Raw genomic sequence first — 20,478 nt, 5'->3', positions numbered from 1 at the left:
TGCCAGCACTGTAGGTGAGTCATGCCAGCACTGTAGGTGAGTCATGCCAGCACTGTAGGTGAGTCATGCCAGCACTGTAGGTGAGTCATGCCAGCAATGTAGGTGAGTCATGTCTGCGTTCACCAAAAGCTTTTAAGATCGTGTTTTTACATATCTCATCAAATAAACAACACCAATTCAAATCAATCAAGTCCAATTCAATTATACCAATTTTAAAATCAAATTTGAATGTTGAGATCCCACTCTCCTCTCCTCATCATAATATGCTCTGCTATTCAGAAACAAAAATTAAGATACAGGTGATGTCTCGACAAGATAAGTAACCCGGATACTCGCTCGAACAAAATAATTTCAGTGCCAGGCTTCAAGCACACAAATATTAGCATATTTCCCAGCAGTTATATTCTTTGTTACGACGGTTGTCCATGAGTATTTTTTCAGATGCTGGAAAATTACATTAAAATCTTGAGCATGATTCCGAACTATTTCGAGATGAAGATAGAAAGTATAACTTAGTACTCAGTGCAGTGAGTGACAGAGAGCGCATTAACTCGTCGACGGAAACGTGAAGTCTTGGACGGACAGACAGACAGACAGACGGACGGACGGACATGACGAGCACAATAGTGCATTTTTTCCATAAATTAGAAATGGGCTAAAAAAGATGTTTGCTATCTCAAGAAGATTCGAGAAATATTTCTCAATAAATCCTGTTAAATCAATCATAGGTTGACTATTCTTTATCATTTTGATTGATCAATGGAATTAATCATAAATCATGAATCGTTTCGGTGATAAAATTATTCATTGCAAATAATATACTATTTTAATATGTAATTAAAATGAATTTTAGAACATAATTATCATATAAACTCTGCCACGTGAAACTAGACGTCGATAAACTACGGGCTGATCGCTATTTTATATAATCGCGCAACGAAACACTTCAACGTCGACAATCGATGGCGTCAATCACTTGCTTCCGATTGACGGCAGCCCTTAAGATTAGAGCGTCAAACTGTCCATGTTTCTGCTCTTCTTTACTTGTCAATGATTGGTGCTAACGGTAATTTAATCCGTAATCTACTTTGATACGTGCGACCATATTTCATATATTGTGATGCTATTTAAATTTTTATTCAATCGACTTTGTAGTAGTTTCAGCTGAAAAAAGTTATTGTTTTCGGAACGGCCAAACGCCTCTTTATAAACGATAGGCTGAGAATGACTAGCCATCGGTAAGCATGCTAAGAAATTAAATAGAGTTTGTTAGATTAATATCGAACTGTTATCTAGCATATTAAGTTCCGCTTATAAGTTCGGCCCGAGATGGTCGCTCTCGGAAGTTAAAATATCCGGAAGGAAAGAGGCGCGCACGCCTGATATTCGACGACCGTTAATATAGGACTTCTTCCGGTTTAGAAAACAGCTACTTTTAGCTACTTTTACAAGCTTAGCTACTTTTACGAGCTTAGCTACTTTTACAAGCTTAGCTACTTTTACACGCTTAGCAACTTGTAAATGCTTAGCTACTTGAAAATGCTTAGCTACTTCTACAAGCTTAGCTACTTTTACGAGCTTAGCTACTTTCACAAGCTTAGCTACTTGTAAATGCTTAGCTACTTGAAAGTGCTTAGCTACTTTTACAATAACAAGCTTAGCTACTTTTACAAGCTTAGCTACTTTTACAAGCTTAGCTACTTCTACAAGCTTAGTTACTTTTACAAGCTTAGCTATTTTTACAAGCTTAGCTACTTCTACAAGCTCAGCTACTTCTACAAGCTTAGCTACTTGTAAAAGCTTAGCTACTTTTACAAGCTTAGCTACTTGTAAAAGCTTAGCTACTTCTACAGGCTTAGCTACTTTTACAAGCTTAGCTACTTGTAAAAGCTTATGTACTTTTACAAGCTTAGCTAGTTTTATAAGCTTAGCTACTTTTACAAGCTTAGCTACTTTTACAAGCTTAGCTTTTTTTGCGAGCATAGCTACTTTTACAAGCTTAGCCACTTCTACTGTACAGTTAGGCGCGCGGTAAATGATAGCTTATTATCAGAAATATAACATCTTAATAATTAATAGAGCAAGTTTCAAGCTCATCTATAAGCTGGCTTCCGAATTTTTTTACCGAGGTTTAAAGATGGTTCGATACTAATGTTAATTGAGTTTAATATTTTAAGTGGTTCATTCGACAAAATCGAAAATGAAGGGTTTCCAGTATGACGGAGAGCATTTGAAAAATGCTATTTCAAATTTATTGGTATTCGCTTGAGAATCAGTGTCGAACAAATATCGATAATGGAACAGTAAATACAAAGCTCTTATCGAATCATTAGAAAACTGGGTTGCTTCCATATGTTGCAAATACGTTATGAATCACTGTATATAGGTAGAGGTGCTATGTACTACGTACGTGATACGAATCTGATGAGATTGACAACACCTCGTATTGAATACTAGATGTATTAATAGTCGGACTTTTTTATTATTGATATAATGATGGAATGTCACCTAAACTAGTGGTAGGCTATGGTTTAACTTTAACCTCAACTATAGAACATCATGGAAATAAATTGACAAATTGAATGGTGAAGGAAGATTGAAAAATTTTCCAACCATCGCAGGCACCAGCGCTCCATTTAAAATCTGGTTTAACATTAACAATTAAAGATTTTGATGAAAAACACATGCAAGCACATGTTTAATGCGTCCTCCAAAGCTCGCATGTTAGCTGGCAATCTCTAACAACTGGAAGTCGAGTAACGAGGCTCCTCATTGGTTAATTGTTGCCGGTCACGTGACCCTGAGCAACGCTATTGATTGGTGTTTAGGCAGAGGGCAGTTTGAGCTTCCGAGATAATTTATTTCAGCATAAACATTTCTCAGGTCTGCAGTAATTCGATATCCTTTCAGAAGCAGTTATTTTACTCTCAAAAATTTAACAAGAAGTTTAGTTACAGAAGATGTTTTGAAGCATATTCTAGGATTTTTGATGAATTAGTATAACTTTATTGATAGAGCTGAGATTAAAATATTTATGTACGCGAATAATTTTGAGTTGGTTCGAGTTTTTCTGATCTTAATTAGTTTGAAACTAATTGCAAAACTAATTTTAAATAAACTTAAGATTCGCATAAAATTTAAGTTGGAATAAAAAATAAAATGAGCAATTGGGATATTTAGTTATTGTTTTTCTAAGGCTTATTTGTGTGTGAATACTTGAGTTTTAATTGAAATCCCTAATTTTAATGATTCAGTCTTAAAGCAATTTATACCAGTTTAATGTAATTTATACATGTAAACTATAGGTGAGTGAACCATTAACTTCAATGGTCTGATAATTGGTGTAACTTGATAAACAAATCATTATTCATATTCTCAAAACATAATCAAATTTAATTATTAAATCCTGTCAATAATTGCAAACAACTGCCAAATGTACGATTAATTATCGCCCGTTGAGCCCACAAAGCCATGCATGGCTAAAAGTCTTACTAATATGAGAAAATAGCGACATAATAAGGCATAGCATAAAGTAAAATAGAAATGGGAGATGGAAAACCCTAAAGTAAAATATAGCAGGAGCACAAGCCGACCTGACTGAGGGTAATGAGGGAAGGCAGTTACGATCACGAGGGAGATATGCAGGGTGACAGGGCAAAACTCAAACTATATGAGCCCTGAATAAATTATGTCAAAATTAATACGCGGAATATGTATATTATACGTTGAATTTCAATGTATTATCATCTATTATCAACAAACAGCGTATGGGTCTATATTCATCAAACAAAACCTGAATTCATTCGTCATGGCGAGGGAGTTCATTCATTCCCTCTAAATTTGCATTAAAATTAAAATCACTTGAATATGTGTTTAATTACAATGATTATCATATGTTTACACGCAAGGGAAAGAATTAAGTGCGATTGCAATCATGTTCTAATAAAGTATTTCAATCTTTTAAACTCGAATTTTTTATTAATGAGCTTTAGATCAGGTGTGCAAAATGAAACACGGGTATTTCAAAATAATTAAGTCCAGATATTTGAGTACAAAATTCATATTATGTGCACAAACATGATCCTGCTCACTGAATTCCTTTACATAATTAAATACAATATAATTTAGTGCAAGTTGATAAATCCTACACCAACTTGGTACACATTTATATATAATGCACCTAACGCTAACACACACGCAATGAACACAGAGATTTCATAAACATCATTTTCAAGGCGTGTCGCAATGCACAAGCTTCACCACAATCAGAGCCTCAGCAATAACTTTCACAACTGCACTGCAAAGAGATTTAGATTCTCCATGATCCGATTATGAAGGATCGTAACCCTTTTGAAGTGCTGCATAGCGTTGTATCACACGGCTTACGCCAACTCAGAAAGTCTATAGCTGTTCGCTCTGCCCTAGTCTTAATGCAGACCTCGGATGTTGAAATTAAACTTCATTCAAATTGAATTGAGCACGGGAAACTGAATAGGTTTCCTAGGTTAATAACTAGGAACTGGTAAATATAATGCATGAAAGTTGGCAACAGGCCCTATTAATAAGTTTGCAGCTGGGAACAGTCCCATAAAATAAAATAAGCATATAGCAGTGTACAGATCCACACAGAACGTGTTGCCTCTCATGATGGCATAACGCGGTATGCCAACGAATGGCACAGTGTCGCCATTTGCCGTACCGTACGATTGCACAGTGTTGACAGTGTTCGGCGCAGTGTTGACAGAGCGGCGCAGTGTCACCATTCACCGTAGGATTGCACACTGCACAGTGTTGACAGTGTTCGACGCAGTGTCGTCATTCGCCGTACCGTACGATTGCGCAGTGTTGACAGTGCTCGGCGCAGTGTCGCCATTTGCCGTACCATACGATTGCACAGTGTTGACAGCGCTCGGCACAGTGTCGCCATTCGCCGTAGGATTGCACAGTGTTGACAGTGTTCAACGCAGTGTGGCTAGCCAGAGCAGGTCGCATGTTGCTCCAGTCATTATCGCCGCGCTCATCATCGAGTTGATCGTTATTAGCAGCAACCATTAAGCGGCGGCAGCACGCAGCGCAGCCTCACAATACCTTATGCCGGCATTAATATCTAATAGGTAGTCAAATATACATAATATTCATTATATTCATAATGCATCTTACATCATGCGCATTCAATAACCGGCATTCTTTAAATATCAAATGTATAATTTTTATTATACACAAACCCCGGATTTCGAGGATTTTACGAGCTTAGCGGAAACAATAGGATAAAATATAAGATCACGTTGCAAATCTGCATGTAAAAGTGCAAAAATTCCAATTCAAGCAGATTAGTTTAAATCAGATATATAATTAAATAAGTAACTATGCCTTTCAATATTAAATTAATACAATCTGGGCAGGTCTTAGTAATTTAAATGTTAGTACGTTTAAGCAAACACCCAGCTTTCTTAACATTAATGCTGAATTAGGTATCAAAGACGACGCTTGATTAACCTCTCCAGGAACTCAAAGACACACTGAGGGCTCACATTTAGATTAAGAGATGCTTTTTGCAAAACATAGAGATTGAACTTTCCGCAACTCACCTAAAAATATCATTAACGTCTGTGAAATGAACAGAAAGACACGTGGTGTTCGGGAACTGCGCACGCTACCGAAGAGCACGCGCCACGTGTTGGCGCTCCCATGCATGTGCTCACTTAGTATACGTGGAAATTCACTTGAAGCAAGTTCGAAATAATCGTATCTTGGCTCAGTTTCGTCCGGATTTTATAAAAATTAAAACGATATGTGGTATATCACCGCTACTGCACAACAAGTAAAATTCATAAAGTGGTTCTGATAATTGCTAAGGTGTTCTTTGAAACTTATTGGTGACTTGGGTCAAAAATTATGCCACCTTTAAATCGGAGGGAGAAAAATCGCCAGGACACAAGCAGTAGAGGTACGAATAAACAGTGCCGCTTCGACTAATAATCGTGGTGACGATCAACGTGGTAAACTAGCAATCCGGTGGCATAGAAGTGCAATGAATTACTATATTCATACAGTTCATTAGCATTTGAAGGACCTTGCGAATGCAAGGCTCGTTTATGGGATAATATTTGATTGATCCTTTGTGCAGGTGCATGACGCTGGCAGGGAGCCTGGGCACTCTGAACCCCCTCTACCACCCCGCATTGATTGGACTCACGTCTCCCCTGGGGCCACATCCCTCTCATCTGTCGCCCCCGCCTTCAAATTTACCTCACACTCGACTACTTGTTGCAGTCCCGCCTGCATCCTTACCTTTACCACCGCAATCGTGTTCTGTGCCGCAGCCGACTTGTTCACTCCCAGATTCTCCAAGTATACTTCGGCAGCCCAGTTCTCTTCCGCAGTCAACACTCTGTCTTCCGCAACAATCCTGTTCGCTGTCGCAGCCATCTTGCTCTCTGTCGCAGCCATCTTGCTCACTGTCTCTGCCATCTTGTTCACTGTCCCAGCCATCTTGTCCATTACCGCATCCCTCATGTTCACAAGTGAACTCATCAAGCACATCTACGCCTAGTTTCTCATCGAATACGAGAGGGCTTTCGTTCTCTCCAACTCAGTTAGCAGGGAAATCGTCCATTGATTCCACTGTGACGATTAATATGCGTCTCGACGATGATCATTTCAAACACATAACGGAATCTCAACAGAAAAGTAGTGCCATGGATCAAAATATGAAATTGGTATCAGCTAAAAATTCAACCGAAGAGATCAATTCCGACTTCAAAAAAGACGAGTTTGACAGCCAGAAGGAGAAGGAACTCGAGGAACGACAAGATCCATCGCCAGTTACACCACTTAATTCAGCTATGGCGGACCCAGGTGCCATAGACTTAACAAGAATTTATTTACGACAGGTCAAAGCGAATGTGGGTGGTAAAAAAATTGAAATTGATCATCCAAATGACCAACGGGTGCATAAAATACAAGAAAAAATTAGTAAACGGAAAGCCAATTTGCCCTCCTTGCCTTCTTCGGGAGGCAGCACCAAGACATACATTAACCAAACTCAGGGTGCATGGAAAAAACGAGTGAAAACTCTCAATTCAAGTAGCAAAATTGATAGGGGGAAATTTAAAGCCAGAGGAAAAAACAGTTACGATGAAGAAGGAAGAGAAATATGGACTTCAACCAAAGAGGACCTGTTTTCCAAACAGTCAAAAGAAAACGATGAAATCTGTGTTCATGCGAGCGATCCAGTGGAGCTTTCACGACAAACTGCAGCGAGGTATGAAAATTTCTTATACCTTACATCAATCGCAAGTCAAATTATCCCTCATCCACCATCACTGGCATCATTTGCAGCACTGAAGGAACAGCGGGAGTTAGGAGCAATTTCCGTATCCATGACTGCGGACTCCGATGGAAAAGTTCCCTCTTTCCGCGACGAGAAATGCCCTTGTGACGAAAGAGATGAGGCGAACGACGCAAATCTTGAACAAGGCTTCAAGAAAATAAAGACAACTCAAAATTATGGAAACGCGAGCGAAAAAAGCGTTTTTGTTCACAAGCCTGTCGCCATACAACCTCTGAGGCTGACCGCAGTCGCACCTGCGTACCCTGTGTAATATAATTTTTTTTAGTTCCGCAGCATCCACATTTTCAGTCATACTTTAATATAATATATACTACGATCTCAAAACGCGTCCTGAAAAATCATTTGTCTATATGAATAAAACGAACAATTTTCCCCTTATATGTAGACTTGACTTAGGATAAAAATAAAACTTCACCAAAACTTTAGAACACTAACATATATCAATATGTGTTCAAAGTTTTCAGCTCGCTATAAAAAATTTGAGAGTTTTAATTATTAAATAATGCACTGTAAAGCACGTTCGCACTATACATGCGTATTTTGTCTGCACCTTCAAATGCACCTAAGAGATAATCCTTAACTTCTAATCGTGAAATAACTTTGTCTGATTAAAAACTGGTTTATGTTGAAGAATAAAATGCTAATAGCTCGAGTAATTTTTACCATTGCATTCCGTCATATAAATTCATTATTTGGTTTAAAATTAAATTGAATTCATTGATATTGAATTTGTATTAATAAAGTTACGCGTCAGGTTTATGGAAACATCAATCGAAACAAGGCCAACTGAATCTGTTGCTTGAAATAAAAATTGTTCCAATAAATTGAAAACGGTGTTTTTCTGTTCAAATTTTCAGCATTGTGATGATAGGAATATACATACTCTGTTTACGATCGTTATAATATAATGATTAGTCATTTTAATCCATGAATATATACGTTGTAATAACGGAAAATAAACGAATTTTCGCCTTCGAAATACTTATCCCTAAATTTAATTTTGTAAATGCAAACTGAATATCTAGCGAATTCACAGGAATCCGCCTGATGGGTGCATGCGCAACTTGAAGGGCGACACGCAGTGGCTATTCTGTTCCATCTTCATTTATTCATGTTTGTTATAGGCTTTAGAAATGAATCTTTTCACGCATGACAGAGATCTGCGTTTCATTTTTCCGTTTTCTCAGATCTTGTGCAAGTAAAATCGAAACTAAAACTAAGGTTTATTGTCCAGAATTCAGTATTTTTTCGTGTTGACTGCCTGAAAGTGAAGGGAGCTAATACAAATCGATCGTTATTTTCTTGACTCAAAATCTACTTTCTAATAACTACTATTTCCTCCAGAACACAATAACAGCAGAACTATTTTCACACGATAAGTGGAGAAGTACTACATTGACCATAAGAATTAACTCGATCACATCCTCCTTAATATATTACCAATTAGTGCCCTTCGTTCGAAGGCCACCCTCGCGGATTCTTGACCACGCAGCCACTTTACCAGTTTTGGAAAAAATTTCACAAGTCATGGGTTTCAAACCCCGAACTCGCTGCTCCGATTTTAGTGACCTTGATCACCCGACTACACGGAGACTCTAGAAATTAATTAGGTATGATTAATTACTCATCAGCTAGACTACTTAGTCTCCGCATATCTTCGTCGATATTCGATATATAAGGCGACGGTTCGGGATACTTTTGCGTTTCGACAAATTCTAATGCAGTTCCAATTCCAATGAAAGACCGAGTAAAATACACGGTAACTATTAAACTACATTATAATAAGTGAAATGAATATGCATGGCGTCTCGCTTAAGTTCTTTATTTTATAATTCGACCGTATTTTTGGTGCGTGCAACCTTCTTCACTTGAAGCGCTTTACCATGTGAGAATGAAATCTTCCGAGTGAGACAATTAATATATATTTATCCACAGTAAGGAGTAATATTATAATACTATCATGTAATGTTAAGAAAGTACTGCAGAGAATACCGAGACTGAAGGACGAAGTCACCATTACATTAAGCAGCTGTGGCGTCAGCTATGAAGTCATTGACGCACATAAATCGCCTTCACATTTCATCAGAAGCGCTACGTTGCCCACGCGGAATTTGTTCTCTATTGCACAAGTTTGAAATTCTCAATTAAAAGCAATCAAAGAGAATAGAATAGCTCTTAAATTATTGAGAAATTTCAGGAGTAAATCAAATGTTATTTTGGAGGTTAATCATGACAGGAGGGAAAAACGGGTAAAAAGGCGTAGAAGAAACAAGGATAAAACAAATAAAAAAATCGTATACATCGAACGATAGCAACATCACTTTATAGCAATACAAATTATTATACTAATTGAACGTATGCAAACAGAAATGCGTTACTTTGTAACAAGTAATTCAAGAAATATTATCGACCAATAGGAGTACTTGTGCTGAGAGGAAGTCCTATGGAACTTATTGCTATAAAAGAAGCGTTTTATTGCCAGTCATGACAGACATACAAGCAAGATAAGACTCTCAATAATTTGGGGGAGTCTTACGATCTGGGAACGCATTTTGATTAAATTTTAAATTATTAACTTAAATACATTAATTGCGCTTCTAACTTAAATAAATTAGTTTGATCTCATTAAAACAAAAACGGTTTACTTAATCAACACTGGCAGTAAACTCAACCCTGATATACTCTTTAAAAAAAATGTAAAAAGAGTGGTAAAGAGAACCGTTATGAGCCCGTAAGTCGAAACGCGACTTAGAACTGTCATTCACTTAGAATGTATATTCGTGTTGATAGCTTATTATAGTGCACTCTTTTTAGAGTAGGCAGGTTGTAAGTAAAACTGCTGTTCACGAACTGCCGTGTTGATAGTTTAGAGTGAATTAGCATGAGTCGGCGGTTCGAAGCGCGACTTAGAGCTGTCATAAACACATGAGAAGAATGCAAGATATCCTGTGCTGCTGGTGGGTGAAGGTCCATCATTAACTCTAATGTCATGAACTTTTCTTAAAACAAACACTGACAGCAGGTTTAAATTAATTTCTTATCTATACTTCTTAAATTAGAAAAGACTGAAGACATTATAAGCTAGCGGCAAGCATATTCGTGCGACGTGAGTGCTACTGTGGTGTTGGAGTCGCATCGGAGCATCAATAAAAGCTTAACTAAATACATTTTTTGAATCGTGAAACTAAAAATGTTTCCACCGCGCAAGCGGTCGTTGCCAGAAATAAACCCCAGGCTTAGTCTATAGAGTCTACAGAGTACGAGGACTCTTAAGACATTTTCATCAGTAGCAACGATACGAGTTTTGTTAACTTAAAGGAAAAACGGGGCGATGGCAGAATCTGAATAAAATGTTATACATCATGAGATGTGAGGTAGCTACCGGTATATACCAATTTATTGTCGGTTTGTAATTCTTCACATGCAGTTTTAGTGTCAAGTTCTTTTAGTTTTTGAGATGAAGAAGTTCATTCACGCCAGTTCAATCTTGTGACAGGTAATCGAACAAAGTGAGCGGTGATAAGCACGTTAATCTTTATCGACAATTTTTCGCAAAAAAGAACAAAACGGTCGCGGTTCATCACTGCTCTCTAATGTTCAGATGCTATTAAGAACAAGGGTCTATACAGAATGGGACCTGGGGCAGCAACAGAAAAATATTAATGCTATAGCATACGAATAAATGCTCGAGTTGTGCGTAGAAATAAATATCCTTGTTACAATGCGAATACATTCGAGGTTGCACTACTCAAAAAAGTACTCATTCTAAATATTTAGCCAAATATAACCTGGCACACAAATGATGGTGCCAAGAAATTTTCTTGCACTTGATTATATTGAGATTTTATTCAAGAAAACATATAATAATAATAAAAAGAATATAACTTCTTAACAAACTGTACTTTGAAATAAATTGGAAAATCTTTGGACATCGGGTCATGCTGCTCTACGTACATAAATTTGCTTAGTCATTCATGCAAGAACGCTTCTAGCCTAAAAATAATAAATATTTAAATATAATTAAATGCAATAAAATTGAGACATGACTTAGGGAAACACTTAATCGAAGTTAAGAAAGCATAAAAAACATCAGACGCTTCGCTGAAAAGATTTATGTACAAATTCACGAAAACCTTTTAATTGATATAGAAATCATTAGGTTTAACGTACGGATTATTTAGATGAATGTGTTCTACGATGCAGCGATCATTAAAATTAAATTGAAAGTTTAAGTTATACTGGTCATTAGCTTAATGAATCGTGAATTAGACACCAAAGTAGAGTAGCATCAAGTAAAAAATTGGAATGGTTTAAGGAATTCTAATTGTGCGGTGTGACATGGTCACATATCAGCCCTGCTAAGAGGTTCATTTTTTCATCGCATTGCACTGCCTCCACATTCACATTCACGTTGAGAGGTTGTGTCTCACAAAACATGAAACGCACGTTGAGTTTCTCAAAATGCTGGGACAACTCAATAAATTGACTGCAGCTGACATTACGTTATTTTTTGCTATTGTTTATCACAAAAATTCAACCCAAGCGACACACGCGAGTTACAAAAATGTTGTGCGGTGAAGGCACTCATCAATTGTATGAATATCTATACACGGCACTTACCACATATATGTCTAATATAATCACTCCAATAAACGATATTGTCGAATGAATAAAGAAAAATTGTTTCATACTATTGTCGAATAAATGAAAGAACTGTTCACTGCAACTACTTAAACTTCACTACAACAACTCAAACTATGTTTCGATGTAGTTCTCGAGTTTAGGTGGAATGATAGACTTTGGCTTTGAACTCTTGAACCGAAAATAAAACTCAAGTAACACAACTTAAGCAACTTCTCATTAGAATCTTATTACATTGCAAAAAATAATATTGAATATGAAAAAAATACTGATATTGTTTTGCCGCCACCGCAAAGGCTTGATAAGAAATATGAACCTTTCGCGGAACAAAAATTTTGTGTCTTTGCCTTAGTAATGAGGTTCAAATGGGAATTTTGAGAAAGCAGCAGACTTTATTTCTATTGAATAGTTTTACGTGAAATTTATGTAAGATGTTAACGCAGGCGTCAGGCGCGGGTGATGTTGAAGTAAGATGTTAACGCAGGCGTCAGGCGCGGGTGATGTTGAAGTAAGATGTTGCAGGCGTCAGACGCGGGTGATGTTGAAGTAAGATGTTAACGCAGGCGTCAGGCGCGGGTGATGTTGAAGTAAGATGTTGCAGACGTGAAGTTTCAGGGCGATGCTTATAAGATACTCACGTCTTCCAGGAATTGTCTGTAGGGCAAGAAAACATTTCAAGAATATATGTTAAGCTGGGAGTTAAAATTGAAGTGACAATGTTAGATTTCATTTCATTGGAAGAAAATCTAAAGAAATCCAAGATTGAATTGGAAGTAAAGAGAATATTGTATGGGTATGCTCCAATGGAAATTGGATATAACAGAACATAAAATCGCAATTTGAGCTATTCTACGTACCCTACGTAATTTACGAAAATAATACTGAGTATACAGGTTGATTGCATGAATTTCCTTCCGCTGGTGAAATAAAATGACATGCAGTTTTCATCAACTTCAGTGATTTCATTATACTATTTTGTGGGGGAATTTGCATTTCCGACACACAAGAAACGGGTGACATAACATTGCAATATCTGAATATTCTCATCTCCTTGCCTGAAAATATAGTGATTCTCAACTCTTCAACTGCACACCTAAAAAAGATCAGAATATTCTGATGTGCACACCTGAAAATATACGTAGTGATTCTCAACTCTTAAGGGGAGCATGTCGTTGTCGGTCCAAGTCGACCGTTTTGGCTTTTCCAGTTTTTAGTCTCATCTTAAAGCTGACATTCTGAGCTATCCAACGGTACCAAAACCATCTCTGTACGTTGTTTTATGCGTTCAGGACAGATCCCGCAAGGGAGGGGGTGAGGGTCTTTAAGAAATAAGATTGGAGGAAATTCGCTGCCGAGCATATAAATAGAGTCTCTACTCGGACTGCAGCTCAGTCACCCTCCTGTCGTTGAACGGGGAGTTGTACATGCAGTCGCTCCCACCATCCTTGACTGGAATCAAGCTCCAGTAACGCTTAGTTTTGTATCTTTGCTACATTGAGTGCCTATTGCGATGCGCGCGGGACTTTGTCGCGCTTTTCAGAACATTTACACTTTATATCACGGCAAACCTACCTCCTCCTAGAGTTTTGAAGCTACAGCGATGAGACATATACCATTCAATTCGTAATAAAAAGATCTAGCGATTGTAGAGCCATCTTTTTCGTTGTAGTTTGAATTATATATTGCAAAATGGGGGGGGGGAATTGGGGGAAATTTCGAAAAATCGAAATTTTTCAGAAAAATCATCATAAGAAGAAAACCAAGACAAAAATTGAAAAAGTGGCTCGAGAATTGCTAGATATTGTCTTTACCAATCGAATGATATGCCTGGTTAATGTTGTGGCACGTAAATTGTATGATGCATTCATTTTTCTAAAGTACCCCTTTTTGGCCGTTTTTTATGAATTTTAAGGTTTCTTTCATTTTTTTCGAAAAATTGACATGAACAAAAAGTTCTTCGATTCCTGTTTTACATATGTGTACCAAGTTTTTCAAAGTGATCCGAAAGAAGTTTTCCGCAACCGACATGCTCCCCTCAAACTGCACACCTAAAAAAGATCTGCGTATTCTGATGAGCTCACCTGAAAATATCGGGAAGTTTAGGCGACTGGTAGATGAACTTGTGGCCTAGGCCGTGCCGGGCAGCAAAAGGCATGAACCTGACGGTGGGGAAATGGTCAGGTCGGTGCTTGACGGCGTGGTCGTAGAGACGACGCCCCAGCTTGAAGGGAACCACGAGGTCGTCTTCTGCGTGCAGGATCAACACGGGCACGTTTACGTGCTCTAAATGCACGTCGCTTGTGAAGCGCAGGCCAGCTTGATCCAGGGGCTCCAGGAACAGCCATTCGAACAGCGGCATCTTGCGGAACACCTGCCGCAGGGGAGAACTTTAGTGGAACAGCTCGGGAACAGCGGCGAGGAAAGCCTGCAGAGTTTGTCTACGGAGTAAAGCTTCGGGATTACCATGTCATGCGACTTCATTTCTTTACTAGCCGTAGAAGAAATCTACGTAACATAAAAAGATCCGAGACAAATTATTCGCACTATAATTATAATATAAAATTCACACAGTAAAATGCATGTTTAAAATTAAGGTCGTAGGAAGTACAATGAACGATCAAAATGAATATTGTAAATATTGTCAATATGCATATTGTAAATATTGTCAATATACATTTTGTATATATTATCAACATGTATATTTTAATGCATATAGTAAATTAAGGCGATAATAAGCGTGATGCGCACAGCAGAGAGAGGATGTTCCCGGACTTCGTCCCTGATGTTGTTGAAGGGAGACTCGAGCACCAGCGCGTCGGGGGCCTGCTGCTGCGCGCACAGCTGCCGTACCGCGTGCGAGGAAACCTGTCATTAGACGGTACTGTCAACTCAGATGACGGTACTGTCAACTCAGATGACGGTACTGTCAACTCAGATGACTGTACTGTCAACTGATGGGGCCAGGGGCCGTACTGTCAGGTGATGGGGCCAGGGGCCGTAATGTCAGGTGATGGGGCCAGGGGCCATACTAAAAAAAAAAAAATTCTGAGTCATGGGTAGTTCTGCGGTGTCATGTTATTTAAAAACTTCAAATAGTTCTAATGAATTGGTTAGAAATTATTATGGATAAAAATAACGTAATTTTAAATGATGAAAAAGTTGAAGTGAGTTACCCAGAAGGTGCTATCCTGATCCTAAGGCAAGAGAGCTCGCGATCTCACAACTGGGGAGGCTATCTAAGCTTCTAAATTAAATATGATGCAGAAATTCTTTGTGGATATTTTCTTTGTAAATATTCTAGAAGCTTTCAATAAACAGATGCAAAATACTCAAGGCTGTGCAAGTACCGAATATTATTGGTTACTCCGGAAGGCATCAAGTGAACAACGTCTCACTATCTCTTGTCACCACCGCACACATGATATTTAACTCGTACGCGGTGGAGACTCAACTGAGTTTTAAGTCTCGCAACCAGCGTTCAAAAATATTATATTTTTTGCGAGAGAATAAGATAGGCTTGATCTATGAACAAGTTGGTATGTTCACCCCGGTGCCGAGCGAGTGTCCCCAGATGATGACAGGGGCGTGCCCTCCCACGACGCGCCTCACGTACGCGTAGACGTGGAGCGCGTCTTCCACGAGGCCCGCCTCGCTCGGCGACACGCGCGACGAGTCTGCGTATCCTGCGCACCACAACCAGGGTTATCAGAGGGAGACTTATTTATTGCCATCACGGGTCTAAAATAGGCTGGTTCTTACCTTAATTTTAAAAATTTTATTACAGAAAATTTGTAATCGAAGATGATGGGTACAGAGTCGAATATAAGAATGGTGTAATACTAGTGAATAAATGTCAAGACTCGCCTCTGTAGTCAAACGTGATGACGTGGAATCCCATTTTCCTGAGCACTTCATAAAGACCAACACGTGTTGGTTGTGCCCTGCAGGAGGTGTTGCCGTGGAGGTAAACAATGATTGGTCGCCCGTCCCTGAGCTCGTTCTCGTAGTAGTCAGAGTGGCTGCAGCATCCAGGCTGTTGGGGGTTATGAGGCCGGCCTTCTGACGTGGGGGGAGCTGACTTCAGAGGCATTGGCAGCAAGTGCCTGGCAATCAAAAACAAATACATGAAGATAAAGTGCACAGGGCCTATACTTTCAAAAAAGTTAAGAGTTCGTAAGTTCATCAGCCAATCATTGACGGCCTTTCAAGCAAAATACACCAATCACAGACAAGAAAATAGAGCGTAGGTACTTACGTTCACGTAGCAAGTTTTGAAAGTATGGCCTCTGATAAATGTCCTCTTAGAAATAATGTATTACGCGCTGAGCTGGGATTTTATTGATATTCAGTTAAACCTTTATAAAAATAAAAATACGGCTATAGTACCTAAAGATTCTTACCACTCTAGTTGCAATGGTGCAGTCATAACAAAACGCTCAAACCATACATGTGAGTTGCTACACAGGAACTTTACACAGGGATTCCTAAGGTTTTTTGTCATAAGAACGCTTGCACTACAGCTGCGTGTCACCTCACATTCATGTTTGTATCACTGCTATAGATGAAGGTTGTGTGATGATGACAATATCACTTGTCAAGTGCCAAATTTGGGCATGTCAGTATGAAAGGAGAAATAGGGTGCAAAGGACAAGGCTGTAATGGTGGACAGAGATCACTTTGTGATATCCTATAAACTGCATTCCATGAGGAATTGGAGCAATTGTCACAATTTCTGAGCTGTCTGTTGTGCAGCTTACAATTTGAATGAATATAAACTTTTTTGCAATGTTTGAGTTGAATATATTGGAGTAACAAGACAAAGGTCAAGCAACAGAGCAGGAATTATCCAGCTTACCAGACTCCAAGTACAACACCAGGCCTGACTGTGAGGTAGAAGTTGTCAACTCCCTCCAATCCTTTCTTGGATGGATGTTTGAAGTCATATGCCCAAGGACAATACACTAAAAAAGAATTATTGCCGTAAGAAATTGTTCAGTAAAGAAGAAATTGTTTTATAAGAAATTGTTCGGAAAAGGAAAAATTTAAAAATAATTAAATGAACCAGGAAAATTTATAGCAATCAAAAATGATCTACAATGGCAAACAAACTTTTCATATTATAGCAAACATGAAGCAATTTTAAAATCTAGATCTGAATTGTTCATCTGGATAAAGAAATTCATCTTTTAATGCATATATAGAAGCTGCTACAATGAATGAAGTTGTTTGTGTCACATATAAAGAACAAACTTTTTAAACAATGTCTAGAAAACCCTTTCTGTTATTTCAGACATCATTAGATATCACCAAAACCTTGGCTATTATGTGTTCTTGATTCTATTAAACAGACACATCAATCAAACTTAAATTTTGAAAACTAAAATAAGTCAAACCATAATTTAGGAATATAAGATGCCGTGAAAATGAAGGACAGGTTTTGTAGAGCAGGGGCAGTATGATGTAGGTGACCGTCAAGGTAACGCAGGCACTCCACAACACAGCAGTAACTGACCTGGGAAAATGTTTTAATAATTTTATGATATGTATATACATATAACAGAGAAATTCTGAAGGAGAAATTTGTCAAGCATATATGCAAATTTTTCATTAAAAATCTTAAGCTTGCAAAGAAATATTTTATGTTTAAATAAAAATCTTGCAGCTCAAGCGGATCACTTTATTATCAATAGGTGGAAAAGAATTTCGAGTACCGGTACCATAGTATCTGCAAATTGGAATTTTCAGTTTGACAGATCCAAGAGTAAATGGAAGAGTTCACATAAAACACAAGCCTCAAAGAGGAAGATTGCACTTTAAAATTTGTTGTTCATAGCATGAAAAATGTAAGATTTTAAAAGTCCAAACATTGTCTAAAACATTAACTCTAGTCAAGCATTAACTGAAATATTTCAGCTCCAATCATTTTGGATTATATAATTCTAAATTTTGTTGATCAATCATGGTATTATTTTTTATAGGTATTTAGTTAGGAAATAATTCATCTAAATAACATCTCATAGCATCAAAATTTGAAGTGAAAGCTCTAGTTTCACCTCAAGAAGTAAACATATCCTATGCCTTTTTGAGATTTGAGAGGATAGCCAAGGCGTATTTGGAATATCAGGCAAAATTTTCCTAAAATTGCAGGTAGAAAAATTGTTTCACAAGTGATTTTCAAAATTGTGCATGAAAATGGGCAATTTTTACTATTTTTTATCGAAGAAATTGGGAAAGGTCCATAGGAACAGGTGAAATTGGCCAGATTGACTGCAGATCAGGTCCAATTCACAGGTGGTTTCTGCCCAATTTTCCAGTTAGGAGTCAGAGGACAGAGATAGGGGACAAAAATCGCTTTAGATTGAAGCTTTGTAGGTCCTAATAGGTACCGTAAAATAGGGTAACTTTGACCACTTTTTTTCAAAATGATGCCATTTTTTTACTAGATGAGGTAAACTTAAATTGAAACAAGCAAAATACAGGCCTATACTCTAGCTTTACTCACCATAAATTGCTGGCTCCTGCCTCTCATAGTTTTGATGTAATTTCAAAAAAAAGTGATGGTCTTTGTTACCCCAGCTCTTGGGGTTCCTTAGACCGGGTGGTAAAATCAATTTTATTTTTTGGTAAAATAACTCCAAATAACTCCAGGTTTTGGTGCATTGTAGTAGAACTCTTCTAGTTACATATGCAAATGTCAAATTTTAGGAAAGTGTCATAGTTTGCAAATGGGGGGCGCTGCCCCCCAATGGGCGAAATGTGACCACCGAATGGCAGCCATGACAGGGTAACATTGACCGGCTTGGAAATTAAGTAAAAATTACCATATATAAGACTCTGTAGAGTCTGAAACATAAAGAAAAAAACATTAATAGGTGTATTAAACATAAAATATGTTATATAGGTACATATGGTGATTTTAACTTAATTTCCAAGCCGGTCAATGTTACCCCCTCACAGCTGCCATTAGGTGGTCAAAGTTCCCCCATTGGGGGGCGGCGCCTCCCATTTGCAAACTATGACACTTTCCTAAAATTTGTCTTTTGCATATGTAATTAGAAGAGTTCTACTACAATGCATCAAAACCTGGAGTTATTTTACCAAAAAATAAAAAAATTGGAGGGGGTACACCGACAGGCTTTAAATAATAGCTCTTTTTCGTGGGTCACATTATTAATTTTTTAACCTATTAGATATGCAAACTTTTTAAATCTTTCTATTGTGTTATGTAGCCTTAGTATTAGGCCTTTGATGGCCATTGACAAAATTTCTCTATGTCAAATCGTTTTTGAGTTTTGGGGGTTTTTGTTAAAAAAAACGAAAAGTGGTCAAAGTTACCCCACCGGTCAAAGTAACCCCATTTTACAGTAGTGGATAATTCCTTCAATTCCTGTTAGAAGTTGGCAAATATTCTCAACAAAAAGCAAATTCAGAAAGAATCTTAATCATGAATAACAATACTACCTATATTAAAAGACTTGAATAATTTTTCAACGGAAGAAACTGTACAACTATCAGGAAATTCTAAAAATGATGCAGAAATGTAAATTGTAGTATATACAAATGTGGTTACTCCCATGGACTATATTTATGCCTAATCTAATAATGTTGTCAAGTTTATTACCTATAATATAGTTAATTGAAAACTTACATCCCTCCAATCCATAAACATATTAAAAATATGCAGTAGGATAGACGCTTAATCATCATATTTGATTCAGAGAAAAAACTTCACAAACTCTGAAGGAATAACTGTCTGTTCTGAATATGCTGAATTGGAGTAATCAGGAGTTAGGACAGAATTTAAATAAACTTTATCTTCAACAAAAAGTTTTTCCACTCTTCCATTCTCCAGATTCTTCTTTTTTGAAGTTGAAGGGGCTCTGGAGACCCGTCCAAGGTCGCCTCTTGACAGGATAGAGCTCAGAATTTGTGCAACTGTGGGCAAAAAGTCAGTTATAAGACGCAATAAAGAGCAGGCATGTTACGACTGCTGCTACTAGACAGCATAATCAATGATAAGTAATGTAAATGATTTATTGATAAATATATGCATATTTCATCCCAGGTTAATTACTACTAACATGCTCTGCACTGTGCCTCACATGAGATGGTGGACTTTCAGGGTTGGTGATTTTTTTGATTTTTTTTTTTAAATCAAAAAAAATAAAAAATCAATGATTTTTTTGATTTTTTCATGATTTTTTTGATTTATTTGATTTTTTCAACTTTTTTGTCTTTTTTGAAGTGTTATTTTTTATGTTGCAATTAGCCTACTAGCAATAACAGTATATGGATCATAATTGATGGCTAAAAAGGGCACTTATTGCCTTCAATAATGGCCCACAGGCCAAGGTGGTGTTTACCACTTAGGGATTTTTGGGTAATCAATTATTGATAAGTCTATTCATTAGCTTTGTAAAGTTTGTATGGAGCAAGGTAATGAGCTAAATATTGACCATTTAACTGGCTTCAATATACAAAAA

At 37.5% G+C, this 20,478-nt stretch overlaps 1 protein-coding gene across 2 annotated transcripts; it reads right to left on the bottom strand.

Moving 5' to 3' along the window:
• Positions 1-11,237: 11,237 nt before the first annotated feature.
• LOC108664347 (lysophosphatidylserine lipase ABHD12) lies at positions 11,238-20,110 on the bottom strand. 2 transcript variants are annotated; one of them, XM_018150924.2, is made up of 9 exons: positions 20,098-20,110; positions 19,644-19,930; positions 17,389-17,507; positions 16,851-16,956; positions 15,860-16,098; positions 15,542-15,678; positions 14,744-14,860; positions 14,077-14,366; positions 11,238-12,649 (listed from the first exon to the last, which is right to left on the bottom strand). In XM_018150924.2, exons 2-9 carry the CDS (start codon positions 19,700-19,702, stop codon positions 12,619-12,621), a joined length of 1,098 nt encoding a protein of 365 aa, XP_018006413.1. In that variant the 5' UTR covers positions 19,703-19,930; positions 20,098-20,110; the 3' UTR covers positions 11,238-12,618. The 2 variants fall into 2 exon arrangements, with proteins under 2 accessions (XP_018006413.1, XP_047741062.1); XM_047885106.1 differs by having other exon boundaries at positions 20,077-20,099.
• Between the last annotated feature and the right edge of the window lie 368 nt (positions 20,111-20,478).

The sequence above is a fragment of the Hyalella azteca genome, unplaced genomic scaffold (genome assembly GCF_000764305.2).
Source record: "Hyalella azteca isolate HAZT.00-mixed unplaced genomic scaffold, Hazt_2.0.2 contig16927, whole genome shotgun sequence".
Lineage (NCBI taxonomy): Eukaryota > Metazoa > Arthropoda > Malacostraca > Amphipoda > Hyalellidae > Hyalella > Hyalella azteca.
This window is presented reverse-complemented; position numbering and strand designations above follow the sequence as displayed.

Bases quoted from the DNA above. Each gene is read 5' to 3' on its own strand.
- LOC108664347 (XM_018150924.2), bottom strand. From the start codon at position 19,702: ATGATGATTAAGCGTCTATCCTACTGCATATTTTTAATATGTTTATGG. The intron at 16,957-17,388 runs GTTTGACTTATT...ATTCTTTTTTAG, and splicing joins TCTTATATTCCTAAATTATG to TGTATTGTCCTTGGGCATAT. The intron at 14,861-15,541 runs GTGAACATACCA...GTCTAATGACAG, and splicing joins GACACTCGCTCGGCACCGGG to GTTTCCTCGCACGCGGTACG.